Here is a 26,311-nt window from a genome sequence, read left to right as displayed (position 1 = left end):
CATCTTTTCGCTCGTCCCCCCCTCCATGGAGGTCAAAGGTCAGGGTCAGCAACAGAGCACCCCAGGGGCTGATAGGAATTTCAGTGTCTGACTCAAGGACACGTCAGCAGCGGAGATGCATGCTGTCATAGGGGGACTGAACCCAGACCTTCTGGTTGAAGGATGGTCTCCCTAATCACTACAGCACCCTGCTGCCACCCTTGTAGCTGAAAAGGCCGACTTTCTTTATGTTTATTTTTGGATAATTCAAAGAGCCTTCTCAAACTGCCTACCTATCACTGCTGTCAAATGAAAATCTTGTTCCTTTAAAAAGTAATCTCTTTGGGAATGAGGAAAAGCAGCTCTATTTTCAAGTTGACTGCATGTACTTTTGACATTAAACTCACTCATACCACTGTTTTTGATCTGTGTGTCATGGGCCTAAAGGTCACAAAACTTCCTAAACCCATAAATGACCACGTAAAACCCTCAATTCAGGTACAATACTTTAGCGACATCAGTATTTCTTGCATGTACAACACATGCACGGGAATTTGTCTTGGTGTTAATGGCACAGACTGCAGATACATATTGACAACTTCATAAAACAGCATGCACTGCCACATACGGAAAACAGCACCTCACACACAGTGCAAAAGGACAATGCAAGACATACGATAGGCAGTAAACTATAAACATCACTCAACAAGTATACATTCAGCATTCAATCACATTCTGCACTAAGGCAGCATGGCATTAAGTGGTCTTGCATATTACATTCCACATCATTAATCAGTCCATCTGGCGTTTAAAATGTAATTCAGCAAGTCTGCATGGAAAGATAAGCAGATATACAACACACCACTAAAACCAAGAAAATACCCAAACAAGATTTTTTGCGACAGCAGCACTATGCTCAAAAATCAATGTTAATCAGCCAGACATTTACGCATGCACAGGATCTAATATAGCTATCCCTTCTGCTATTTTTGGTGAGCACCTGCCTATGTAGAAAACTGGTTTGGATGTTACAAAAGGAGCGAGTTTTTGCCATCATGCCAAATGATTTGGATCAAAATTTCATTGATTAGCCTACTTCACCGTAGACAGTGCCGGCGCGTGCCAATCAAGCGCCCTGGGCAAAACTATAAATGCCGCCCATCCTCACGTTTTATCAACTATTTCACGTAGGTTTGCCAACTCAATGTTATTTGGCGGGGGGGTGGGGGGGTTATACAAACTCAAAAACTAATAATAATATGATGCCCATTGTTATTGCCACACAATGACCCACAGCATCAATCAGTTCTCTCTCTCTCTCTCTCTCTCTCTCTCTCTCTCAACACACACATTACCATGCAAAATAGAAAAATAGGATCATCTACTATGAAATTTTGCACTTTACTTCGTTCCTGACATGTATTTTGTTGCCAAATTGCCATATGCTGTCACCATTACGCAATGCCAAATGCCAAAAACGACGTGTCCCTCTCACCATTACGCAATGCCAAATGCGCAACGTGCATGTCCCGTTAACCACCATCACACATTGCCAATTGCTAAATACGCAACCTCCAACCAAGAAAAACAACACAGTAAATATGTAAAAAGCACAGCCCAACAAAAAGTCATGAAAATAAACTGCAAAGGCATCTTACCTTCACCCGACGTACAACATAGGCCTACCCAGCACACACACACATCGCCCTTGATTAATACATTATGCTACATTCAAAACAATTTAGTAAATCCTCCCCAGTTGTGTCTCATGTCACTTAAATCAACTCACGTAGTGCAATATTTATTATTACTTTACTGAAAGAGACTTAAAGCTACTCAAAGCTACTCGTCGGGAGCAGGTTGGGAGATAGACTGGGAGTAGAACTCAACCTGTTGCTGTAACTCAGTCTCAGTAAAACAAGGAGTACAATGTTCCAAAAGCATAGTAGGTTTATTTCTGTTTTTTCTTTCGTTTTAGATCGCGATAAATGTATTTATGCTGTGTCACCCAGTGTCACCCTAGTAACAATCAAATTAAGACAAGTGTGGACAAATTTGGCGCCCCTAGTGGCGTGGCGCCTTGGGCAATTGCCCTGTCTGCCCCGCCCACGCACCAGCACTGACTGTAGAGCTAGTATGTACCTCTCAGTTTACAGGGAGCGCTGCTCTCCAATACAATCAAAAGGGGCAAAGGGAAACTCAAACAGTCAAACCCAAAAGCACCCAAAAACAATTTCAACTAGAAAATGTGCTCAGTAGAGCACAGACCTCCGCCATGTCTGACAACACCCCGCGAGGAAGTTATGCACCTTTTGGTGATCTGCCACGCCCACCACCACGCCCCCTTTTGGCCAATCGACATGAAAAGTTAATCAGTTCTTCTTTGGCCCATAACCAACCTTCATACCAAGTTCTGTGCAAATCCGTGACCAACTTTTTGAGATATCCTGCTAACAGACGGACGGACGGACAAACAGACGCAGGTGAAAACATTACCTCCTTGGCAGAGGTAACAAACTAACACTCACACTGCAATGAGACTTGCATACATCTGATTTTGTGATTATCTATGGTCTGAAACTTGAGTATACTGTGATATTAGATATGTTATCTTAACTAGTGTAAGCTAGTCAGCAAGTAGAAAGTTCAAGTACTCTGATGCCATGTTCACATCATATCAGATTTCCTGTCGAAAAAGTCATGACTTACGAAAATGTGTCAACACCAGCAGTAAACATAGCAGGGAATCCACCAATGTCAGCAGTCCAAGGTATTAAATCAAAATCATCAGTTATTTTCACACTAATACAATTAGCCCTATTCATGAAAAGCAAGCAAATGTTTGCTTCAGTTTGTTTATGGTTGATTTTAAATGTATAAATACAAAAGATTTGTGATGTGGACGTTCCAGTGAGTAAAACACAGGAAGGCTTTCAAGTTGAAACAACAAAATCCTGTTTTTCTGCTTCTTCCAATATGAATGCGGCAGACGTGCAGCAGCCAACAGAGTAAATAAGCAAGTGTGAGTAATGCCAAAAAGTATGAAATGGACCATTAACTGACATGCCATCTGATAATTGTTCAGTCACAGCTATTTAAAGACATGCAAAACTGCAGTGTGAGTGTTATTGTGTTGAAACGCCGTGTTTTAATCACTTTTTGGGTTTGACTGGTCTGAGTTTCCCGCGGCCCCTTTGGATTGTTTTGGCAAGCAATGCTGCCTGCAAACAGAGAGGTGAGACAGACAGTGATGTAGCCTAATTGACAACATTTTGATCAGTCAATCGTCATGATGGCAAAAACTAGGAAAATAAGGTCCAGGTGGAAAATAACCGGAATTATCCTTTAATCAGTGCAGCAACCTTCACCAGTGCCAATCACAAACAGTGTTCCTTTTGATGTAGGCTGTTAGCCTGCTCAAGCTTTCAAGTATCCTCAACAAGCTATGAAATAGGACAAATCCATTTTACAGGGGACAAGGCAATTCTGAACAAGACAAGCTCTTCCAAACAGTAGTTCTGAAAACTCGATATGCAGCTATAGCCTATATATATTTGCCTGACATAATGGAACAACAGAAAACAAAATAACTTCTCAGAAAAAACACTGTTCACTGTTCATATGACTGAGGGGAGAGAGAGAGAGAGAGAGAGAGAGAGAGAGAGGGAGAGAGAGAGAACAGAGGAGGTGGTGATGGCACTTACCCTTGCCAACGCGATGGTCCAGAAGGGTACGACAGTCCAGTGCCAGCCTCCGAGAGGTGGGGACATCAGGAGCAGGCAGAGGCATGACAGGCAAACACACACACACAACAGCCCACACACACACTCAGACACACACTAACCCTCTCACACACACAAAAAACACTCCTGAGCAAAGCCAGAAACACACACAAACACTCATAGACACGTAAGACTACAAACACACTAAAAACCTATAGGCTAGTGTCTTGCCTATACACAAATCAATCCAGCTAGACCGACATACATGAAACATGAAAACCTATCAAGATGTGAGCCTAGCCTACCAACAATACATGCAATTTTCCAATTCCTTGACAAATGAGCTAAAATCCAACGTGCTCACTTGCATATGTTCGATACTACCCACTTTGGCTGCAATAAAACTCTACACACACACACACGCACATGTGAACACACACTTGTCCTCAGTCAAGTCTGTCCAGAAAAGCTAACTCAAACTTGCATGGAAAGTTTCACACAAGCACAAACTCACAAATTCTCTAAGCTCCCTGCTGAAGAACAACTCCTGTGTCCCGGGCTTGAGGCTCAGTCAGATAACTTAGAATGCAGGCTGGATGACCGTATTAACCAAGAGATTAGCGATTAGTCCTTCTGTAGCAGCTCTGCTCTCTCAGTCTCATTAATAAACATCTCACTAACACAATGGAGTTCACTATCCACCCTCCTTCTCTCTGGGGGAGAGAGAGAGAGAGGAGGGGAGAGAGAAACAAGAGGGAGAGAAGGGAACTGAGTGACAGCCATTCAGCCACTTGGCTTAAGGTTCAAGGAGTTCAGCCATCAGCGGACGCCAACACAGGCAAAGCGTCTGGATAGTGATTTCTTTATATGTTCATCCAATACACACTTGGCTGGACAACACACATATGTACACATGTACATATACTTGCAAGGAATACAGATGGAAATCTCAAACATACACACTCTCACATAACATGTGACATGTTGCGTGACATGTCACGTCTCGTGGCAATAATTCATTACGGATTTTGATTAGACAGCTCAGCTTCAGCTACCTCAGCACTTCTGCGGATCTGCAGTACATTCAACTGGGACACCATGTATTATCTCTACAGGTAGTACTGAAGCAGGTGCATCAGAGTATATTGACTATCGGTGACTCGGGAAACGTGTACTATTGCCCACCTGTCATGTTGGATTCTTGCCACAAGGCGGCGGTGCTCTTCCAGGTGCAAAGCGGCTAGGAGATGGGGGGCACTTCAGCCCCAAACTGAGTCTCCTCCCGGGGCTTTGAAAATCAGGAAAACCTCTGGATTATCTTTGGCCTGTGGAACATCCAGCAGTATACCCAAATTAGCTGACGCGCTACTACAAAATTGATGTTGAACCTATCAAAATAACGGACATGCCATTTGCTATCGTTTACCTGACAAGATGACTAACGTTAGAGAGAAATGTGTAACATTTAAACGCATCCGGAGAAAAATCGTAATAATGACAGTTGTCAGTGTATTCATTTAGCGAGGCTAGCGTTTCAGCTAACATTAACTGAATTCTGATGGGTTTTAGACATATGTTTAACGTTAACCAAATTAGATACGCTTGCTTATATTATTCAACAGTAGGCATTATTAAATGAAGTACTGGTAACTCACCAACCAGATAGCTAGCATTCCTCTATGCTATATGCTAACGTTAACTGGCTGACATGGTTAGCTAGCTGGCTAGCACATACATCCTGCTACAGTGTCAACACACATTACTTACCATGAAGTGAACAAAATTAAAATCCCATAAATATGTGGCATACAGGCAGTCAGCTACTTTCACTAAAGTTTTAGGTTATGCTAAGACAGAAGTCATCACTTACACCGGCGTTAGCATTGCTCTAGTTTGCTGCTGGCTATATGGTTTCAGCCTACCACTGGAGTGACTATTAATTATCTGAACACAGGCAGTGCAGGCGCACATACTGTAATCTCATGCTATCCCTAGCTATAGTAATCCTACGATACATTTTGCAACCGTACTATAAAAAAAAATGACAGCAGAACTCTAAAATGTCATACAACTACAGTAAGTCAAATATTATACTACAGAAAATGATATACCATAAGAGATAAGAGTACCGTTAAGTATGATAAGGGCACTAAAGTCGCTGTATGAATATTTAAGTAATATTATGGTGATTTTTCGTTAGGGATGTGGCAGAGCAGAAATCTGAGATGGTGGTTACCATCAAAATCATAACAATGAACATACTATCAAATAAACCCTGATATATGAAAATAGGCATGTCATATTCAAAGAACATAATATCATTCCTTAAAAGAAACCTAACTGTAGCCTGTAACTGTAACCTAACTGTAGGGTCATATTGTTTTCAAAAGAGAAAGACCTCATTACCAAATGTTCAGACAAGGACAGGAGCTCTGTCATTCTCCATTATCCATTTTGGCCCAAGGACATTGTTTTCTCTTTTCCAAATCAATGAATGTTGATTATAATCTGTTGAGACCTTGTCAGTTCATAGGACATTCCTTTTTAACTTGACACAATTCCTATTACTTGTGGAGAATGATTCTGAGGTCACAGAGTTTATTAACTTTTATTAAGGGGTGGCAGTTCAATAAATCTATAGCCTATATACTGTAGTTGTGGATTGGGTAAAGTACCTTCACAACAAATATTTTTTCTACCAATTGGCGGCAGTAATGAGTAAGCAAAATGTGACTATATATATATATATGACATGTTTGTTTGTCTGCAATTTCCTGAGAATAATTAATATTTTGTTACTATTTTGTTATAGTTTAACATTACTTAAACCTGAGTGTTTTGCAGGACAACGACATTATAATTGGTGGACCTCGTGTCACATCATCTGTCACCTTTTTTGTAGTCTAAGCTGGGGGCTTCTCTCTCAGTATACCACTTAGCACGCTTAGCCAACTGCTGCCTAGAGTCTCTTAACTCCACTACGACATGCATCAGGACATGGATGTATTAGCATCACACCCCTGAGTCTATTATGACAGTATTTTTGTCCTCCTATGTCATGCTGCTGTCCCCTCTTTCTCTGTTCAGCCCCCAGTACACGGCTGTTGGCGCGTGACCCCTCCCAATGGGTTAACATGAGCTAGAGGAGTTTACTGCGCTAATGAGGCTCAAATCAACATGGTCAACAGAAAGGGGGTTTGGTAGGTTGTTACTGCACAAGAAATACTAGTAAGTGCTAGTAATTTACTATTGTACTTTACTGCGTGAGTCAAAAATCCTTTGCAGCACTTTGCAGAAAATCTTTAAAGGACAATAGTCTGTGATCTGTGTGTTTGAGGCTGTTTGATGTTTTGCAAATCTGCCAGATGCAGCATATTGAAGATTTAAGAAGTAGGGGGTGGTGGAGTGTGTCAGTAAGTGTTTCAGCAAAATCTCAACTTTGGCATGCGTCTTCCTTTCCCTTTGACCCTGCCTCACCTGTATCCTCCTTCGCTTTCACGTGCATGTGCCACTACAAACAAAAGCTGGCATGCATGCACTGCCCAGCCGTAACCTTTCACCACACACACACACATGCAGACACAGCACCTTTGTGATACACACCAAAAGACAAAAATAGATCTTTGCTTCCGGCATAGGGAGAGAGTGTTTGGCAAGCACGTAGGCTATAGGGTTTAGTCTGGTGCCGATTTGGTTTGAGTGCCTATGGGAATTAGCTGATTACTGGACGGCCAGTGCGTTTAGCCTTAATACTAATTAGCCTCTGGGGTTTTGCCTATAGGGGACTTACCCATCCTAACTCCTCTCTCAGTTGAAGAGGAGTTCAGAAGCACTCCAAAGAGAGTTGTCGCTATGAATTAACAGATTAAATGTGTACTGTTGACATTTTCAGACTTACATACAGACATATCCACTATGGAGTATTACATTAAAGCTTTACTCATGGAATTATTTACTCTCCGTCATTGTTTTTAGGATACAGCCAAACATTCACCTGACATCCCATTAAACACGTTCAAAGGTGCTTTAGCCCTTGCTTGCCAAATGTCAGAGAGCTAATACGAGGTGGTAGCAGTTACAGTAGAAGTAATTGCCTTAGAACTTGTATCTATTTTTAGATGTACAGTGATCAGCAACACACAGTTACGGTGGGACAGATGGGGACTCATCAGATCAGTCTAAGGGGCTTTGTGCGTTGCCTGTTTACAATTAGCAAACTGAGTCTCGGGGGCTTTAACCAGCTTACAACCTCAGGGCTGCTGATGCTGTCAGCCCAGCACAAACTCGTCACCATCTACGCCAAGGTCTGTTTCACCACGTCTATTGTTCCTGCTGACTCTCCTTCTTGGGTTTGTCTCTTTCTCCCTCCGAGTCATCATAAAGCCTTCTCTGGTGTTTTGTCCCCATTCTTTTGACGTAGTCCCTTCTTATGACCTATTCTTTCTCCTGGCCTCCGGAGACCCTTTGTTTATTTGACGTACTTCATCACATGTTCACCCTGTTCCATTAAAAATAAAGTCAATTGACATACAGTATGCTTTATCTTAATTTCATGATCATGTCATGTTTAGGTCAGTGAATGATTATACCATAGACAGGTAGATTCTTCAGTGTATCAGGGTAATCTGGAAAACTGGTGTGTGTGTGTGTGTGTGTGTGTGTGTGTGTGTGTGTGTGTGTGTGTGTGTGTGTGTGTGTGTGTGTGTGTGTGTGTTTGGGCATCCCTTGACAGTCTTGTTGCTGTCCAAGTGGCTAATACATAAACTAATAAGTCCAAACACACAACTGGGGTAGCCTATAACATGTAACAGTACAGTAGCTTACAGTTCCTACATCTGATGCTCAGTGTGTTGCAGTGGGAAATCAACTTCAGCCCAAACGTGAAGTTTAATTAAACAGATGCTGTTTGTGGGAGACCTAATCTTCCTCACTTTCACAGTCGCACCTGGTCCGTGAAATTAATAAGTCAATATTTAGTGTTAAATAAGGTTTCTAACTGTACACAGCCTACACAGTGTTGTGAAAGGACATCCTCACCCTTGTGAATGTGGCGTGTGAAAATGGAGTCAGCGGACGCATATGACATAAACCAGGAGACCAGAGTCAATTAAAGCACAGCACCCCCACTTCCAACATCTATGATCACATCAGAGTAGGGCATAGATTGTGGGCAGAGATTGTGCATTATATGAAAAATATTTTTAAAAGTATGCAACGTGCTTAAGCAGAGTGCAAATAGAGAGATAAAAAGTAGTAGGATGTATAACCAGCTGCCCATATTCTGTAATGCTGCTATTTCATATAAGGGTCAGCTCTGCTTTTAAAACAATTGTCTGACTTGGCCAGAGAGAGAGAGATGATAGTTACATAGAGTGAGAGAGAGCACTGCCTTCTTGTTGGTGTTGTCTTGGAGCCAGTGACTCTGGCTTTATGGGACAGTGAGAGTGGCTGCTGACTAAGTAATCCTCTTTGGACTCCTCACTCCTGCAGCTTTGCTGCTTGGCAATCCCTTGACTTCATTTCCAAACTGCCACAGGTGGTGACCTACAATCTTGCCAGAACAGCTCCACACATCTTGGCAGGACCTCTATCTCTCCCTTAATCATTTTTGGACACTCCATGACAGTGGGGATTGCTTCAGTTTCATTTTCCCTTTTATGGATTATGCCTTAATTTTCATGCTCAGTGTGTGATTCCTGCGCAAAGGAATCAGCAAAAGTGGATTATGAGTCGGTTACCTGTCCTCCGGTCGAATATATCCTATGGCAATTTCCCTTTGGACATGAGGAGTGGATACACAACATGCAAGACAGTGCAGGTCAGTTTTGTAGCTGTAGACTATACTCTTGTTTGCTTCAGAGGTGTTTACTATAAAAAACATAAATAGGGGGAGATTGAATAAAAAAAAACTGAGGTATTATAGAACAGTTTACGAAGGAAACCAGTTATTGTTTCATGAGATGGAAATATTGTTTACTCTTGGGTGTTGCAATTGGTAACATGCCTGGCACAGCAGAGTGACCAGTGATCCGTCCACAGCAATAGACAGAGAAGCTATACTCCTTGCTGTGTGATCAACAACTCAATATAAAAAAAACTGTCATATAATAGCATTCACTATCTGAAGCTGAAAATACAGTATGTTTTGCTCAGCCTCCATGACAAGATCTTTACTTAACAAAGGCCTGCATGTTTTTTTCTCCAAACATCCAGTATTATATAATATCCAGTCTGTGTGCTGTGGATCTGCGGCCCCAGTGAGACTCAGAGTTATGACACGGGACTGTGTGAGTGGGTGGGACAGCGGCCTATAGGGCCAGAAGGGCCATGAGGAGTTTATCTCCAGGCATTAACCAGCTCAGGTCTAAATCTGGCAACCAGCTCATTTTCTGGAAAGCTGCCTCTTTCTTCTGGCACATTTTGTATCCAACACGTGGCGCCAACCAGGTGGCCTTCTGCAGCACATACACACAACACACAACACACAGGACTGCAGTGTGTGCAAAATACTGTCAGAGATTTGAATGATTCAGTCATGTCCACATTAATCATAATATCACAGATTTTTTAGACGATACACCCTCATGTTTATTTTGGTCACAGGTCGGTTTGTAGATCACATCAGGTGCCAAAACACCTACAAAATCAATCACATGCTGTGTATCTACACACACTCAAAATAGTAAAGATTCCCCTGATTCAACATTAGATTTAAAGTTACTGCAGGAATCCTAGTTGCTAATCAGTAGAAGTTAGCTATATTCTAGCAGCAATGCCAGTCATGTAGTTGTAAATAAAAAGGTGGGGAAACATGAGTTTAGGTGGGTTTACCTTCTGACTATGACCCATGTTAGTATTTGGAGTTTGAATAAATACGTAACAAACCAAAGATTCATATGAATATAAATGAACTGATTGAACTCAATTGTTAGCCTGGTAAGACCATCCTGATCACGTGACCGCACATTCTATTTCGCTCCACGGATCAGTCTGGACTTCTAGCCGCCCACATCGATTTCAGTGGGCGGGAGTACTTGCCTTGACAGACAATCTCCTTCAGCCAATCAGCAAATCCAAATTCAAATCCACACGGAAGAACGGCGAAAACGTATTTTCCGTCGAGAAACTCCGGTAGTGCATACTCTTGTTCTTGTTTAATTGTTGTTATTGAGTCTATTTCTGCAATAACTGCACTTATGGCTGTGTTTACTCTACTAACATTAACGTTACCGCTCGTTGCTTCGGGAGACAGCGTTACTGTTTTGCCAGCAGCGGCCTGTATTTCACGTCATCAACTACGACGCAGTCCCTGATTGGCCCGGTTACATTGTAATTTCAGGAAATCGATGTGGGCGGCTAGAAGTCCAGACTGATCCGTGGAGCGAGACAGAATGTGAGGTCACATGATCATGATGGTCTTACCAGGCTACTCAATTGTAGCATGTTGCTGTGGCTAGGTTCCTTTTGAGAAACCAAGATACAACATCAATAGGAATCAAAAGATAGCCAAACAAACTCAAAAAAGTTTTATAGTGTGGGAGAAGCATGTTCTGGGTTGATAAGACATAAAACCCTCTGTCAGTGATCTCACTATTTAGTAATTTATCAGCAAATTAATGTCAAATTAGACTTTAAGCTATGTATTTCTGAATCGAATTATCCTGAAGTGGGTCCTCACTGACCACCCCCTCTTTCCTCCCGCTCCAGACTGCTGCCTTCTCCTGATCTGAGATCGCCATGGTGACCTTCGCCGAGACGTCCCAAATCTCCCCCATGGAGCTGCGTGAGCCCACCTGCCTGACCGCAACCCTGTCCCCCGGGCTGCGGCGCAAGAAGATGCTGTGGCAGAACGCTGTCAAACACATCATCATCCAGCAGGAGCTGAGCGCACAGGTGATGAACACAGTCAGTCAGCAGAATCTGTTGCATTGCTGTGGAGTTGTAGATGTGTACCATCCTGTAAGTGATGTTTTGTACATGTGTTCTCTTTGTGTATCGGAGGTTTTGAGGTCTGTCTGCCTTGGCATTGGCATTTTCACACTCACAAACCAAAGAAAACTGAACTGAACTGTAACTGTGCACTGATATTATGTGTTATTGGGCCAGTGCAGTATGGGTGCAGACTAGCCATGCAGTATGAGATGTCCTAATTCAATTAATAGTAAGTATAGCTGCAAGCAGTGATTAGCGGGGTCCAAGCACTCAGAAGTAGTTTGTATCATTAGAAGTGTGCTTAAGCTTTGTCTCCCCCCCCCCAAGAGCTGATTTCATTCAAATTTTGCACACTGTTACACAGTCGTCAGAAGGACCTACATGTTTGAGACTCTCAAATGGATGCTCAACTTTGATTGGCTGACGATGGTCATGTTTATTTGCTTTAGTTAGCCATAATGTTATGGACAGGAATATGCTGATATGTGTCAATTTGTTCCTTACATTGCTGTCATTCGGCTATCTTTTGATCGATCAACAAAAATGTCGCACAGTAGTTGGGACCATGGATAAACAACAACCACATAGATCAAAAGACAGCTACCTTCTAATTGGGCATCATCAATTTGAATGCTGACACAAGGCCATCATTGTACTACTACAGCCTACTGGTCACTGGTTTGGGGAATATTATGAAATGAGCTGTAGTGAAAGAGATCAAAAACCCCATGATGTTACATGTTTTTCTGTCCTGGTTTGACAGGTGGGTGTGGAGCCGGCACGCCAAATATTTGTGACAGACGCCTACATTGAGGAGATCAACAGACAGATCCGCAACAAGGCCTCGCGCGGGGTTACCAAGCGCCGCTCCTCGGCGTCCCGCATCCACCCTTCCCACAGCCGGGGCTCCACCAGCACGCACGGCAGCATCGGGGGCCCTATGAACGACTTCGGCAGCGACGCCGACTTCTTCGTGCGCTGGGGCCACACGGTGCGCGGCGTCTACATACCCACGTTGAGGCACACCTTCAAGTCGCGCGACCTGGAGAAACTCTACCAGAAGCACTCTTCTCACCAGAGACGCACCTCGCTAGCTGTCACCAACGTCATCGACGCGGTGGCGAAGCTACACGTACTGGTGCTGTACCTGGCGCTAGCCCCTGACGCCGTCCCGGACACTCTGCGCGGCTGCCTGACGGGCTTCTTCATGGTGTTAGCGATAGCGCTGTGCATCCTGGTGCTAACCTGCAGAGACTCCATGTCCCCGCGGTGGCTGCGCTACACCGGCCTCGCTAGCTGGCTGTCTCAGACCGTGCAGGTGCTGGGAGGGCTGGTGTACGGGCTGGAGAAGGACCCGTCCTGGTACGTTCTGTTCACGCTGTTCGCCACCTACACGCTGCTGCCGTTGCCGCTGCTCTGGGCCATGTGCGCCGGCTGCCTCACCTCAGCGCTGCACCTGCTGGTGGAGACGGTGCGCTGCTACAATGACGCCGTGCTTTTGAGAAAGGTGGGAAAATCAGCTGACTTGTTTGTTGTCTGAAGAATGCTTTATCGGGCCTTTAAAAACGTCTCCAGAATAATATTACAATCAGTTATGTCTGAATTTCCTATAACTTAATTTGTAGGCCCATTATCAAAGCAAAATTTTTCATTTATTAGATAACATTATTTAGACTTTAATCTTGACTCTCACTCTCAAACTCATTCTCACTATATAACATTTTAATGTTTCACATTTCAAGTTGGCAAGTCTTTCTATGAAGCTTCCTTTACGACTTTACAAAACTGGCAACAATCCACCTATTAAACCTTTAACTTCCGACACTGCTCCTCTTCCTCCTACACTCGCTGTCCTCTTGCTCTAGCTCTTTAATCTTCTCTTCCTCCGATCTTCCTCCTCTACCACTCCACCCTCTCCTCTTCCTCCTCCGCTCATTCTCAACACATCATCTCAGCTCTACATTATGGAAAAATGTTCTGTGCTTGTAGCATACAACTTAAGGTTTCAGTGAGAGTGGCTGACATTTGTTGAATGTATGAACCCTCTTTGGTTCAGGTTTTGGTCAAATTCAATACAGATAACGATTCTCTCTGACTTGAGCTTCTCTGCGTGTCCTCATATTTATCATGCCCAGGTTTGCTCTTCAGATCCTAATAAATCAGATAGTCTGAGCAAGTGATGCTAGACCTGCACTCCTATTCCACGAGGCTTTATAAAACACTGACCCCTCTGATAATGTGAAACCTCCTGACGTTCATTCCACTCCCCCTTCTCTGTCCACGCATTTTCCAAAGGTGCTCTGTACCTGCAGTGTAAATATTGAATTGCATCTGCTTATTATGCAAATCAACCCATGGTTCATCCACTTGAAATTCACCTCCATCTCTGCTCCTCCTCCACCTCCTCCTCCTGCTATGTCTAGATATTGACTAAAGGCCTACTGTACATATGGAGATTCCCTCTAATTGTGTAAAGCAAGACTCCACACCCCATTTCCAACCCTCCTTTTCAGCCCATATACATTGGATTTCCCTGGTTAAAATGAAGTGAATGAATGTGAAATCCCTCTGCAGGTGTTTGCCAAAGGCCTGCTGTACCTGGGTATGAACACAGCAGGCTTGTTCATTCACTACCTGACGGACCGCGCCCAGAGACAGGCTTTCCTGGAGACCCGACGCTTCATTGAGGGACGTCTCAAACTAGAGCAAGAGAACCAGAGACAGGTATAATATGCTATTGTACTGTTATAGGCTTATAGGAATTTGAAGATTGGGACATATTTTGACCAGATTGGTGACCGCTGAGCATCCTGAATAGTGTGGCATGATTTTTTAACCTCTGCTGTTTTCTCTGTATTGAGACAAAGTCAGATTATGAAGAGAAACAGGACTGCTATCGCTTTTCTGTACCCTTTTTTAAGTGTCCCTCACTCATTTTATCTATTTATGGGATTAAAATAGCTTTGAACGTAGTCACATAGCGACTTTTATTAGAACACGTCTCCTAAATTCCATTCTCTCTTGTCTGTAAACAAGCCTTATTCCGGTTATATCCTACTTTGATCTATGATTATCACATCAGATGTGACTTGTGTGGAAAAGCGGCATCAATGGGAGCTTGTTGTGTCTGGAAACAGGAACGCCTGGTGCTGTCGATCCTGCCTCGCTTTGTTGCCTTGGAGATGATCACTGACATGAGCTCCTTGGAAGATGAGCTCAATCCCCAGGAGTTTCATAAGATCTATATTCACCAGTACAAAGATGTCAGGTAGAGACACACACACATATAAGCAAACACGCAGATTTAGATGGATGGATTTAGAGACTGCTGGGGGAGATATTGCAGTCAAACAGAAGAGAAGGCCTATTATAAAAATGAGGGGCTTAATGGTAAACAATTTTCAACATTCACGCTTACTCACCAGTGTCATTTGTACGTTGATCTGAGAAATTGCATGTTTTTCCGAGAACCACAACATCATGGTGCTGATCAATTATAGGCACAAGCATGAACTGAAATATAGATAGCCCAGTTTTGTTTTTGCAAAAGGTAGACCTCAAATTGATGTTGTGCAGACTTGAGTAAAACAAAAAATGGTAAATGATCATCACAGCTCTTTCTCTTCCCCTCCTCTCCACAGCATCCTGTTTGCAGACATCAAGGGCTTCACTCTGCTGTCCATGAACCTGTCGGCCCAGGAGCTCGTCCGGACCCTCAATGAGCTCTTTGGACGCTTCGACCGACTGGCAGAGGTCAGAACCTGCACATTTTGACCCCTAATTGTCCTGAATAGAGACTGTACATTACTATAATACAACAGTACTTCTCTTTATATGACTTAAAGTCATATGAACAATTTTGCCAGGTTCCCAAAATATGGACGAATAAAGACAAAAATGTATTGAGCCAGATTATGCTGATGGATGAACCATTGCACTTTATATTATGCCTTGTGTGCCTTATATTGATGCTAGTTTCTTTTTTTAAAGAGAACATACAGTATTTTAGGCATGATTTTATAAATCTGCTGCAAAACAAAATATATTCTCTTGTTTTCTAAATGTAATGTCACTTAATTTAAAGACAAAATATACTTATCATCTTATATTTCACCCATAATATCTATGTAAAGGTTGTTTGACACCCTCTACATTACTCCTAGAATCACAGGATGCAGCTCTGACACATTTATAATTTTCCCAAATACATCTCCCTTTCTTATAAATCTAAGGTCTCTACCTTCGAACGGAAATGTTTCTACTATGCGGGGGTGTTACTCTCCAGAAGTCAAGTCAGGTTAAGTTTATTCATAGAGTGCTTTCGACGAACCAGATAGATACAAAGTGCTTTACAGAAAACAAAGCACAGGAAAACAGATAAAAACAAGGATAATAAAAACAAGAGACAGCAAGAGCTGGAAATTTTTGTCTGTTTTATCTGCACTCACTGATTGCCTACATAACCAAATTGCTTATATATACTTTGGAGACAATTCTCTCTTTGTCCATACAATAGATATGGGCATTACCAAGCATAAAAACTGTTCTCAAGCATTATATCTAATCATTTTGTCTCTTCCCCGTTTCCCTTCCATCTTCTCACCCCTTTCCTCTTGTCTCCTTCTCATCCCAGGAGCATCACTGCATGCGGATAAAGATTCTGGGAGACTGTTACTACTGTGTGTCGGGGGTCCCAGAGCCGCAGCCTGCCCATGCCCGTTACTGTGTTGAGATGGGCCTGGCTATGATCAGCACCATACGGTCAGTCTATGTGGCTGCTAGAGCAGTGGTTCCCAAAGTAGGGTCCGGGGACCCCTGGAGGTCCTTGAAGGAGCTCCAGGGAAAAAAGGAATAGTTTCATTTCAGTATTATTTCAGTGTTATAGGAATTTAATTGAAACAGCTGTCCAGTCCAGACTTGACCTGAACTACTAACTGCATTACTCACAGGCATAAAACGGGATAGTAATAATTTACAGGTTATTTACATATGCCATAACTCATTAATACGCTATCACTGGTCAGGCTATGCAGGCATGATTTTGAATTACAGACTTTACACAGATAATTAACTAATGGATATTGTAGATTTCCAAAAGGACACAGCATATGTTTACATCTCTTGATTAAAAAAGTAACTATTTTCTAAAGAACATATTATAGGCCCTCTTCATCAGTATGTGCTCCCATCTACACCCGTGTTTAGGGAGGATCTACTTTCTAAAGTCTGGGACAAAGACTGCTTGTGTGCCGCTAATTAAAGGCAGCACTTAAGCCTATGAGAGACACAATAGATGCCTCATATTTTAAAGGTGGAATGTGATTGCGTGAGAGCGGACAATGTCACTAACAGATGCATTTAACTAGACAGGCTCAATAAAAAACACTTTTCAGTTCTGTAATTATGTCCTCTAGGGAAAAAGTAGCCTATGGAAGGAAACAATGACTGCAGTGTAATACAATCTCCACAGTCAAATGCCAACATAAAAAGTCTGTAGTCTGTAAAAAGGAAATTGGAATTGAAATGTATGTTTGGTGCATGCTGCAGGTAGACAGAGGTATAGCAAAATGCCTTTGGGCTCTGATTTGTTCAATCACACCAAGGCTTTGACCTGCCAGGATGATTTACTAGCAATGCATTAGATTGCAGTTTTCTGACTGTACTGTAATTGTAGATCTTTCTTTAATGTTATGTAATCAGACAGTATCAAAATATAGCAGAGGGTAAATTACAACTTGTTACAGGGAAACTTTAAATTCAGCTAGAAAAAGAGGAACCACAGTATTTACAGTGGTTAATTTCCATAAAGATACAGAAATAAACCTGTGCAAACAAGATCAGATCAGGTCTCGGCCTGTTGGTAGCCACAGAACCAGCTGTGTCAAATTGTTGGATGTCCTGCTACCCGGCACTACCAGGTACGTACGGAAGCAGCTGAACTACGACATGGACATGCGGATCGGGATCCACTCAGGCTCTGTCCTGTGCGGGGTGCTGGGCCTGCAGAAGTGGCAGTTTGACGTGTGGTCCTGGGACGTGGGCATCGCCAACATGCTGGAGGCGGGGGGCATCCCGGGGTGAGTGGGCTGTCTGCACCACAGAACACCTGTTGTGACACAGCCAGGAGGGCATGATTCAACTGGGAAGGGGTTAGCTTACTGGGAAGGCTTTTAGCTTATTTGGTCTCTGTCTGGTTACCACATATTTATTATGTACAGCTCAATGTGTCACCTAACAGCAGCACTTAAAGCCCACTCTTAGGCTTCCATATCACGTTCTTTTTTGTAATATCAATGCAGTGGTGTTGTGACCAAAGAAATCTGTAACTTTATAAAAAGTGTGCAAGTGCTTAAGAAAGTACCAGAATGTACCAGAAAATTATTCTCTGCCAGAGCAATCAGTATGGCACTTTACTATTTCACTATTAAAATTAGCCCTATAGAAAACATACCTTTCTAATCAAGGTGTATGATCTGTTTTCCAAATATTATTGTGTCCTTCTCTACAAAAATGCATATTTATAGGATCTTGTGCACATGTGTGTGCATGCATGTGTGTGTCTGTACCAGTTGTGTGAAAACAATGGACTTTCCTTGCGAATCAACAGTAAACTTCTCTATTTCTCCTTCATCCAGACGGATCCACATCTCCAGGGCAACTCTGGACTGTCTGCAGGGCAGCTACCGGACAGAGGATGGCCACGGCCGAGACAGGAACGAGTTTCTAAGGAAACACAACATCGACACCTTCCTCATCTGCCCCCAGGAGGAGAGGACCACTATCGACCAAATCGAGCCCCACAAAATCCAGAAAACCAGCCGAACCTGGAATCCAGAGCTGCCCTTTGGCAGCATCATTGACATGAACTGTGTAAGTGGGCAGGGATGCAAAGTAGAAGGGAAAGGTGGTATTCCATGTACTGCCAGCATCTTAATGAAAGTAAACATTTCTTGTAGCCCTGACAATGGTGTAGATATGTGCAACATGAGCACAGGGCAGGTTGGACCGACCGGTCAGGTCAGGTCAAGTCAAATTTATTTATCAAAGCGCTTTTCAGAGAGTGCATATAAATACAGAATAAAACAAGAGATAAAAAACAAGACAAAACAAACAATCCTTGGAAAATTGTGATTCATTAAGAGTTTAATTTAGCTAAGAGTGTAATTTCACTCTTATTTTATTTACTAGTTAATACATTCCGGCTGTTATTTCTCAACTTCTAGATCGCAAGAAGTTATACCCCGCTGTAAATCAATGACCATTGTAAAAATGGGAAAAAATATATTTTAATTTAAATTGGTCTGCAGCCAAATGGGTATCTTCAGCAATTCACCCATTTATGTGGGGGATTTCAACCAAAATGTCTATTTGTTGGCCCTAAGTAGGAAAAGGTTTCAACCCCCCACAGCTCCCACACCCCCACCTACAGTATGACGCATATTTTGAGATTATCATCTGAAAATAATCCAATCGTCAAAGGCTCAATGGGAACTCCTGATCGATCTTACACCGTCCGTGATCTATCCTCACAGATCCTGGCCTCCTTCACGAACGGTTCTCTGCCACAGCTGCCCAATTTACGCCAGTCGGCCTCCAAGGAGATCAACAAGCGCATCGAACACGCGATTGTGGTTCGCAGCAGTGAGCGTATGCACAGGGAGCACATCACTCCCCTGACCCTGGTGTTCAAGGACACACACATCGAGGGCAAGGTAAGGCAGGTTCAGAGGACGCTGGGTAGGGGGCAAGGCAGATACAGATAGGCAACCTGTGTGTGATCAAATGGGAGACAAAATGAATCTCCACAGAGCAAACTTTGGTGTGAATGTTTGATGATGTTCTTAACATTGTGATACTCACCATGTATGATGATCTCCTTCTACTGTCCCAGTTCTCCCAGATGAGAGATGAAATGTTCAACTCCAACCTGGTCTGCTCCTTCATCATGCTCCTCTTCCTCATGGCTGCCCAGGCGCTCATCCCCGCCCCCAGGTAGACTGACACCGACAATGTCCAATCAAAGCTCAACACTCATTTTTTACAGTTTGTGTGGGCCTATCGGATTGGTTTTGGGTTATAAAAATGCTCTGACTTTGCCTTTGCCTAAGAATTCCGGTTAAACCAATATATCGGTTTGCCATTATATTATATTTATAGATATAAATATTGATATTGGCCAGTCAATGTCGTCCACCTCTGATATGATGAAGGTTCCTCCCTGACCACAGCTACAGTGCATAAAAACTTTAAAACCTGCAGTGGAATTTTATTTTCTTTGCACATCTGTTTTTTTTTCATTTAATTATTCAATTATGTTTTTTGTAAATTAATTCTTCATTTAAAAATGTTTAACAGGTGGGGTGGAGAGTTTTAGTGTGACACGATGGTCTAAATGCTGTTTCAGAGGCTTTTCCACCCTGGCAAGAATAAAAGTCTGGGGGAAACTATGTATTATATATATATATATATATATATATGTGTGTGTGTGTGTGTGTGTGTGTGTGTGTATAATATTTTTGGAATGAAAATGGTCAGATTTAAAGATACTGAATAAAATCAAACAAAATATCAACAATCAGAGACTTCAGTAAAAATATCGGCATGGTATCAGCCTTCAAAAACTCCTATTAGTCGAACCCTACTAACAGGGTTTGACTGATAGATAATTCATCTTCCATCCTTTTGTCTAACGTAATTGGGCTGATTTCCCTGATCATTTGAAGCTTAATTAAAAACATCTTTGTGTCTCTCAGAGCTATAAACTGTCATTCATTTCCTCTTGTTTTATAATGCTACCCTCGATGAACATTTTCATATCACAACCTCACTCGCATCCTGTTTCCTCCTCTTATCCCTGCTCGTCCCGTCTCTGCAGGCAGTACCCAGCTGTGCTCCAGTTTTCCCTCTTCCTGCTCGCCTACATGCTGCTGCTGCTGCTGGCTCTGGCCGAGGAGTTCAAGCGGACTCCCCCGGCGCTGCAGCAGTTCTGCTGCTGGATCCACGAGAACAACAGCGCCCGCAACCTCCTCACCCTCACCGCCATCACGGTCAACTTCGGCTTGGCCTCCGCTGACATGGTGAGGGCCTGGACATCGACGTGAAGTCTTTTCCCCTTTATCAAGGCTTTATCTGCTTTTCTGTTGTTTACAATGTCCTTACTATCTAATCATTTGATCTGAGGCGGTCCAGGTAGCCGAACTGAAAGAACAGAGCAAACTAATCCTCAGATAGACTACTTAGGAGAGGTGCACTAACTCACTGATTGGCACTTGACTACAAAAATAATCTAAAAGTGTTAAACAAATCAAAACTATCTTATATTCTAGATTCTTTAAAGGAGCCGCCCTTTGCCTTGATGGAAAGGCAAAGGCTTTGGAAAGAAATTCATACATAGGCATCAACTTCACTATTTATATTTGTCTAAGAAACAAATTTTCAAGCATTTAAGCATAAACCTTTAGATCAAAATGGCTTTGAGAGAATGAAAAACATAGAACATTCAATCAGGTGTGTCCAAACTTTTGACTGTCAATCAGAAATGTCATGTGTATCCGTTTCATTGTGATAGTCTCTCGCTCAGCCTATACACTTCAGTTCTCAAGAGTGTTTCTGTCATTTGTACATGCTGTCCTGTGTGCGTTGGTGCAGGTTTGGTGTATTCTGAGGGACAGAGACACAGGAGCGGCTGAGGTAATGGACAGGGTCGTCACAGCTTCACCAAACCAAAGGCCGCTCACCGTCTGCACTTACCCCGAGGTAAGGACTACAGTAATAAGTGGAAAATCCCCTAAGAGTGGTCAGTCCTATGTGTGTCTGGGAAAAACACAATCCAGTCTCCCTGCTCCAAGACTCACACAGAGGCAGAATGCCTCACTCATTCATGCAGTCGTCCACCACACTCATCATTTCATAACCAAATTAAAAAATATCCATCTTAACAAGTCATTTAGTCTAGAATTAATTCAAGAAAATTCTTGTAACAAGTGGATTTGTATTGCAAACAAATGAAGTTATCTCACCCAACTGGCAGATTTTTTCATTTACTTCAAGAAAAATAAGAGTTACTGCTTTAATGTAGATGTTTTTTTCGCATGTGCAACTGTCTCCTCAATATTCAAAGACTAATTCCATCAAATGATATTCATCCTCACTCTCTCTTTCTAATCTCTCCCTTCCCTCCTCCCCTCTGTCTGTCCACCTGGTGAGCAGGTGTTTGTGTTGAGCGGGGTGATCGCCATGGTGACCTGTGCGGTGTTCCTGCGTCTCAACTCGCTGCTGAAGCTGGCGGTGCTGCTGCTGGTGGTGGCTGTCTACTCCTACCTCATCCACCTGGCCTTCCTCACTCTCAGCCACGACATGCTGCACAGGTCCGTGTACAGTAGGCTACACACCTGCGAGCCTGGGCTGAGTGCGCACACCGCGGTTATTAGAGTTTATTAGGTCTTTTTATATTTTTATTTTGAAATTTGATTGCAGCCTCATTCAAATTTGTATTAATCAGTTAGTTATCAGCCAGTCAGTGTCGTTCACCTCCACTACAATGGATATGATACAGCTTGATTACATATTTATTGTATAATTGATCGACATTGCAGTGGTTGTCAAATGGAAGCCTTTAATCTGAACTGATTCTAATGCAATATTTAGTGAGTCTTAGTGCCCCATGGTCTAAATACTGTTTCAAGGTTTTTCCACTATGCTAAAAATAAATCCTGAGAGGAATACTGATGACTGAAAATTGTCTTTGGATGGGCATAATATGTATCATTTTGATAATATATTGATGTTGTATTGGCTGATTGATCAGTGTTTGACTGAGCTCACTGATCCCATTTATTTCTGTGGTCTACTACTATTGATATGGGGAGGGTCAGTAGATTAATGCTGAAAAGAAAAGAGTTTTTGAATTGGCCAAGTTTTCATTCTTATTTTTATTGAGGTTTACTCAAAAAAAAATGTTTAAGTTTCAGTTAACTTCAGTAACCTTGTCACCAACACAAACACACACACATACCCACTCAACTGAAAGCACATACATGTGAGCAGACACACAAACACACACAAACACACACAAACACACACACAAACACACATGCATTTACACGCATGTACGTGTCAGCAAGCACACAAGCACACACACCCTAATACATTCAGTCTGCCTAACATACTTATGATCATTTGACTAAGTGTCACTCATATTTTGAACATCCATCTCTCTTCCTCCTCACATATTTTCACGCAGGTCTCACTATCTCCGGAGAAAAGGAATCTCCATCCTTCTCATGGCCATGTTTCTTGTGGCTATCTTCTACAACGGACGGCAGGTAATGGTACACACAGTCTTACCCAAAGTCTCAAGTTAGTGCAACGTTTAAGATTAGTTTTAAGATTAGAAGTGATCCCAAATGTAATCATTACAGCATCATTTTCCCAGCCTGTATGAGTGTAACGGACTCTGCTGACTGCCAAACAGAGCATGTAGGCAGTGGAGTGCAGCACACAGGCAGGTGACCTCTGATAGACGTTGTATCTGCTCCTTGTTGTCCAGTGGGAAGCCACCGCCAGGCTGGACTTCCTGTGGCGTCTGCAGGCCCAGCAGGAAGTGGAGGACATGAGGGAGCTGCGGGAACACAACGAGTCTCTGCTGCACAACATCCTGCCTGTGCATGTGGCACGACACTTCCTGGACAGGAGCAAGAATGATGAGGTGCAGAAAAGACCATGACACCCCTGACTTTAGAGTACAACATACCAGCTGACCTCTGACCTTTAGATACAGTACGCTAAATATATCAGTCCGACACGTGGGTCTGTGAGAATACCCTGTCAAGTTTAATGTTCATTGTAAAATGTGTGTTTTAGGAGCTTTACTCCCAGTCCTATGATGAAGTGGGAGTTATGTTCGCCTCCATCGCTGGGTTCAATGATTACTACGAGCAGAAAGAGATCAAACACGAAGGGGTGGACTGCCTCCGCCTGCTGAATGAGATCATTGCTGGCTTTGACGAGGTGAGAATGAAGTGTGTTCTGTAGGTTCAGATTATTCATTGGCCCATATGCAGTGTATCAACCATTTGAAAAAAGTGACATACTACATGACATGTAGTTGAAAGGATGGGGTCACACACGATGGAAAGTTACTTTGTTGAGCACTTATTAACTTATTAATTGATCCCCATGGGCGAACATCACCCAGCTGCTATATACATGCTATACATATATCATTTTCTCTCTTTATCTCTCTTTTGCTTCTTCTCGCTAGTTGCTGGAGGAGTCGTACTTCCACTATGTAGAGAAGATCAAGACCATCGGCAGCTGTTACATGGCAGCCTCCGGCCTCGCTCCTGACAAACAGGTGGGACAGCAGGAACACCAAAAGAACCAACAAAGAAGAATGTTGCCATTAAAATTATACTGCATTTGTCCTTCTATCACTTAAACATGTTAAATCTTATTTCTCTCTCTCTCTCTTTCTCTCTCTCTCTCTCTCTCTCTCTCTCTCTCTCTCTCTCGGTCTCACACACACACACACACACACACACACAGGCACGCATGGATGAATGGAATCACCTGAGTGAGCTGGTTCTATTTGCCTTGGCAATGCAGGAGACCTTGAAAGAGATTAATAGGCACTCTGCCAAAAACTTCCAGCTGCGTGTGGGTAAGTGGCTGGCCTCCTACACACACACACACACACACACACACACTCTCTCACAAACACTTAAACAATGAATTGTTGTTGTAAACCTGTCTCTAAGGGTTTGTAGTGTCATACTGAGTAATCATTTGTCTAAAATAAATAGTGGGAACCGTATAAGAAATCAGACTCAATTTTTTCACAATGACACTAAATCCTCCCCTGGCTCTCTCCACTGGCCTGAAACAGGCATCGCCCACGGGCCGGTGGTGGCAGGGGTGATCGGCGCCACCAAGCCGCAGTATGACATCTGGGGGACGACGGTGAACCTGGCCAGCCGCATGGACAGCACCGGGGTGAGCGGACGCATCCAGGTCCCCGAGGCCACCCGCAGGATCCTGGCAGAGTGGGGCTTCGTCCTGGAGCTGCGTGGGGAAATCTTCGTCAAGGGGGTGAGTGGCTGAAAAGCTGCAGCTGACAGGTGAAGGCATGAAGAAGAGCTGAGAAGATTGATTCTGATTGGTTGACTGATTCTAATTGGTTGACTGATTCTGATTGGTTGAATGATTCTAATTGGTCGACTGATTGGTTGACTAATTCTAAGTTGTTGACTGATTCTGATTGGTTGGCTGATTCTGATTGGTTGACTGATTCTAATTTGTTGACTGATTCTGATTGGTTGGCTGATTCTGATTGGTTGACTGATTCTAATTTGTTGACTGATTCTGATTGGTTGGCTGATTCTGATTGGTTGACTGATTCTGATTGGTTGACTGATTCTGATTGGTGACTGATTCTAATTTGTTGTCTGATTCTAATTGGTTGACTGATTCAAATATGTTGACTGGTTCTGATTGGTTGATTGATTTTAATTGGTTGTCTGATTCTGATTGGTTCGCTGATTTAGTTTGTCCTGATTTTTAGTTATTGATGCTGGGGGTTATTTTTTAATGGTATTCGTTATCCAATCTGTTCAATTCAATTTTATTATCATTCTACCTTACACAATTGCACAATGAAACGTGTAATTTCAGGGATCACAGCGCATTCCAAACTAAGAATAAAACAAGAGCAGCATGGACAATACAAAACAAAACAGTGCAAGCATGGACAATATAAGTAGCAGAAAAAGTGACTGGTGGATAGAATTCAATTATTACAGTAATAACAGAGTCCAAGATGGAGGTAAAAAGTGCCTACACACCTGTTCAGAAATTACAGTTTTAACAGAAAGTGACTGGTACATAGTAAGGTTTAAAATTACTGGATCTGATCTGTAATCAGATAGAAATTATGTTGCTGGAAGCGGATAATGTTCAGTAAACTTTGGTAAAGTTCAGTAAAGTAAAGTTCACTGGATTGCGTTGAGAGAGACCTATTCAGGGGGATGTGGTGCAGTTGGAGGGTAATAACTGTTTGTAAACTAGTATTTGTTTAGAAGTCCTGAGTCCTGTGCATATTCATCTTGAGGGTCATCTGGAAAGCATTTCAACCCGTCTGACCGCTGCTGTCATCCTAGGTGAGCGAGCGGCAGGGGAAAGTCCGCACCTATTTCATCAGCACCATGCGCAGTAAGAAAGCCAACGCCGGGACCAACGGGTGCGCGAGGCCGCGGTCAGGAGGCCGCATCACGCTGGCGGGTGTGGTGTTCGGACTGGTTCAGGCCAGACACAAGGAGAAGATGAGAGAGGCCAACGGGGGGTTCAGACTGAAGCCCTGCAGTCTCCAGTGCTGAGGGGTCAGAGTTCAGCCATTTTCTTTCCCTTGGTTTGCCGTGTTGTCTCGTACTTTGACACTTTGCCACTGGTTGTAGGATCCAGTTCTGTCAGAGCCTTCGCTGCTGTTTCTCCCATGTCCTTCTCAGCTTTCCTGTGGTCTCAAAAAAAAAGATAAATGTTAATGGGATTGGACTGCATTGTGCTCTAAATACAGACACACAGGGGAACTCATTTGTTCCTGTGGAGCGTCTACGGACAGATCTCTAGAGTGCTGAAACAGAGCTTTAAATCAGGTTCCAGGGCTGTATTGAGGATCAATGACT

The 26,311-nt window shown here is 42.9% G+C and overlaps 2 protein-coding genes across 3 annotated transcripts in view; one reads left to right on the top strand and one right to left on the bottom strand.

Moving 5' to 3' along the window:
- Nucleotides 1-5,608, bottom strand: part of efr3bb (EFR3 homolog Bb (S. cerevisiae)) — a 41,995-nt gene extending 36,387 nt beyond the window's left edge. The window contains exons 1-2 of one of the 2 annotated variants that reach the window (XM_071917750.2): nucleotides 5,469-5,608; nucleotides 4,887-5,026 (exon numbers count right to left, since the gene is read on the bottom strand). In XM_071917750.2, coding sequence (XP_071773851.1) covers nucleotides 4,887-4,893 — 7 coding nt within the window. In that variant the 5' untranslated portion in view covers nucleotides 4,894-5,026; nucleotides 5,469-5,608. Of the gene's footprint in view, nucleotides 1-3,683; nucleotides 3,778-4,886; nucleotides 5,027-5,468 lie in introns of those variants that run through there. The other variant, XM_071917752.2, reaches the window with a different exon arrangement.
- Nucleotides 5,609-11,432: 5,824 nt separating this feature from the next.
- LOC139926162 (adenylate cyclase type 8) lies at nucleotides 11,433-26,005 on the top strand. Its single transcript, XM_071917773.2, has 20 exons — nucleotides 11,433-11,594; nucleotides 12,397-13,140; nucleotides 14,208-14,357; nucleotides 14,771-14,901; nucleotides 15,275-15,386; nucleotides 16,267-16,394; nucleotides 17,552-17,710; nucleotides 18,269-18,503; nucleotides 19,166-19,345; nucleotides 19,525-19,625; nucleotides 20,509-20,710; nucleotides 21,282-21,389; nucleotides 21,843-22,000; nucleotides 22,876-22,957; nucleotides 23,182-23,340; nucleotides 23,496-23,642; nucleotides 23,896-23,988; nucleotides 24,180-24,294; nucleotides 24,520-24,722; nucleotides 25,790-26,005. The coding sequence occupies exons 1-20, from the start codon at nucleotides 11,439-11,441 to the stop codon at nucleotides 26,003-26,005; spliced, it is 3,579 nt and encodes a 1,192-aa protein (XP_071773874.2). The 5' UTR covers nucleotides 11,433-11,438.
- The last annotated feature ends 306 nt before the right edge of the window (nucleotides 26,006-26,311 follow it).

The sequence above is a fragment of the Centroberyx gerrardi genome, chromosome 18 (genome assembly GCF_048128805.1).
Source record: "Centroberyx gerrardi isolate f3 chromosome 18, fCenGer3.hap1.cur.20231027, whole genome shotgun sequence".
NCBI classification, from domain to species: Eukaryota; Metazoa; Chordata; class Actinopteri; order Beryciformes; family Berycidae; genus Centroberyx; species Centroberyx gerrardi.
The sequence above is the reverse complement of the archived record's forward strand: the minus strand, read 5'-3'. Positions and strand labels throughout refer to the sequence as shown.

What these genes read in the sequence shown, in the direction of transcription:
- LOC139926162 (XM_071917773.2), top strand. Translation starts at nt 11,439, where the DNA reads ATGGTGACCTTCGCCGAGACGTCCCAAATCTCCCCCATGGAGCTGCGT. An exon ending in TCTTCTACAACGGACGGCAG is followed by an intron (nt 22,958 to 23,181) that starts GTAATGGTACAC and finishes CTTGTTGTCCAG; the next exon opens with TGGGAAGCCACCGCCAGGCT. An exon ending in AAACTTCCAGCTGCGTGTGG is followed by an intron (nt 24,295 to 24,519) that starts GTAAGTGGCTGG and finishes GGCCTGAAACAG; the next exon opens with GCATCGCCCACGGGCCGGTG.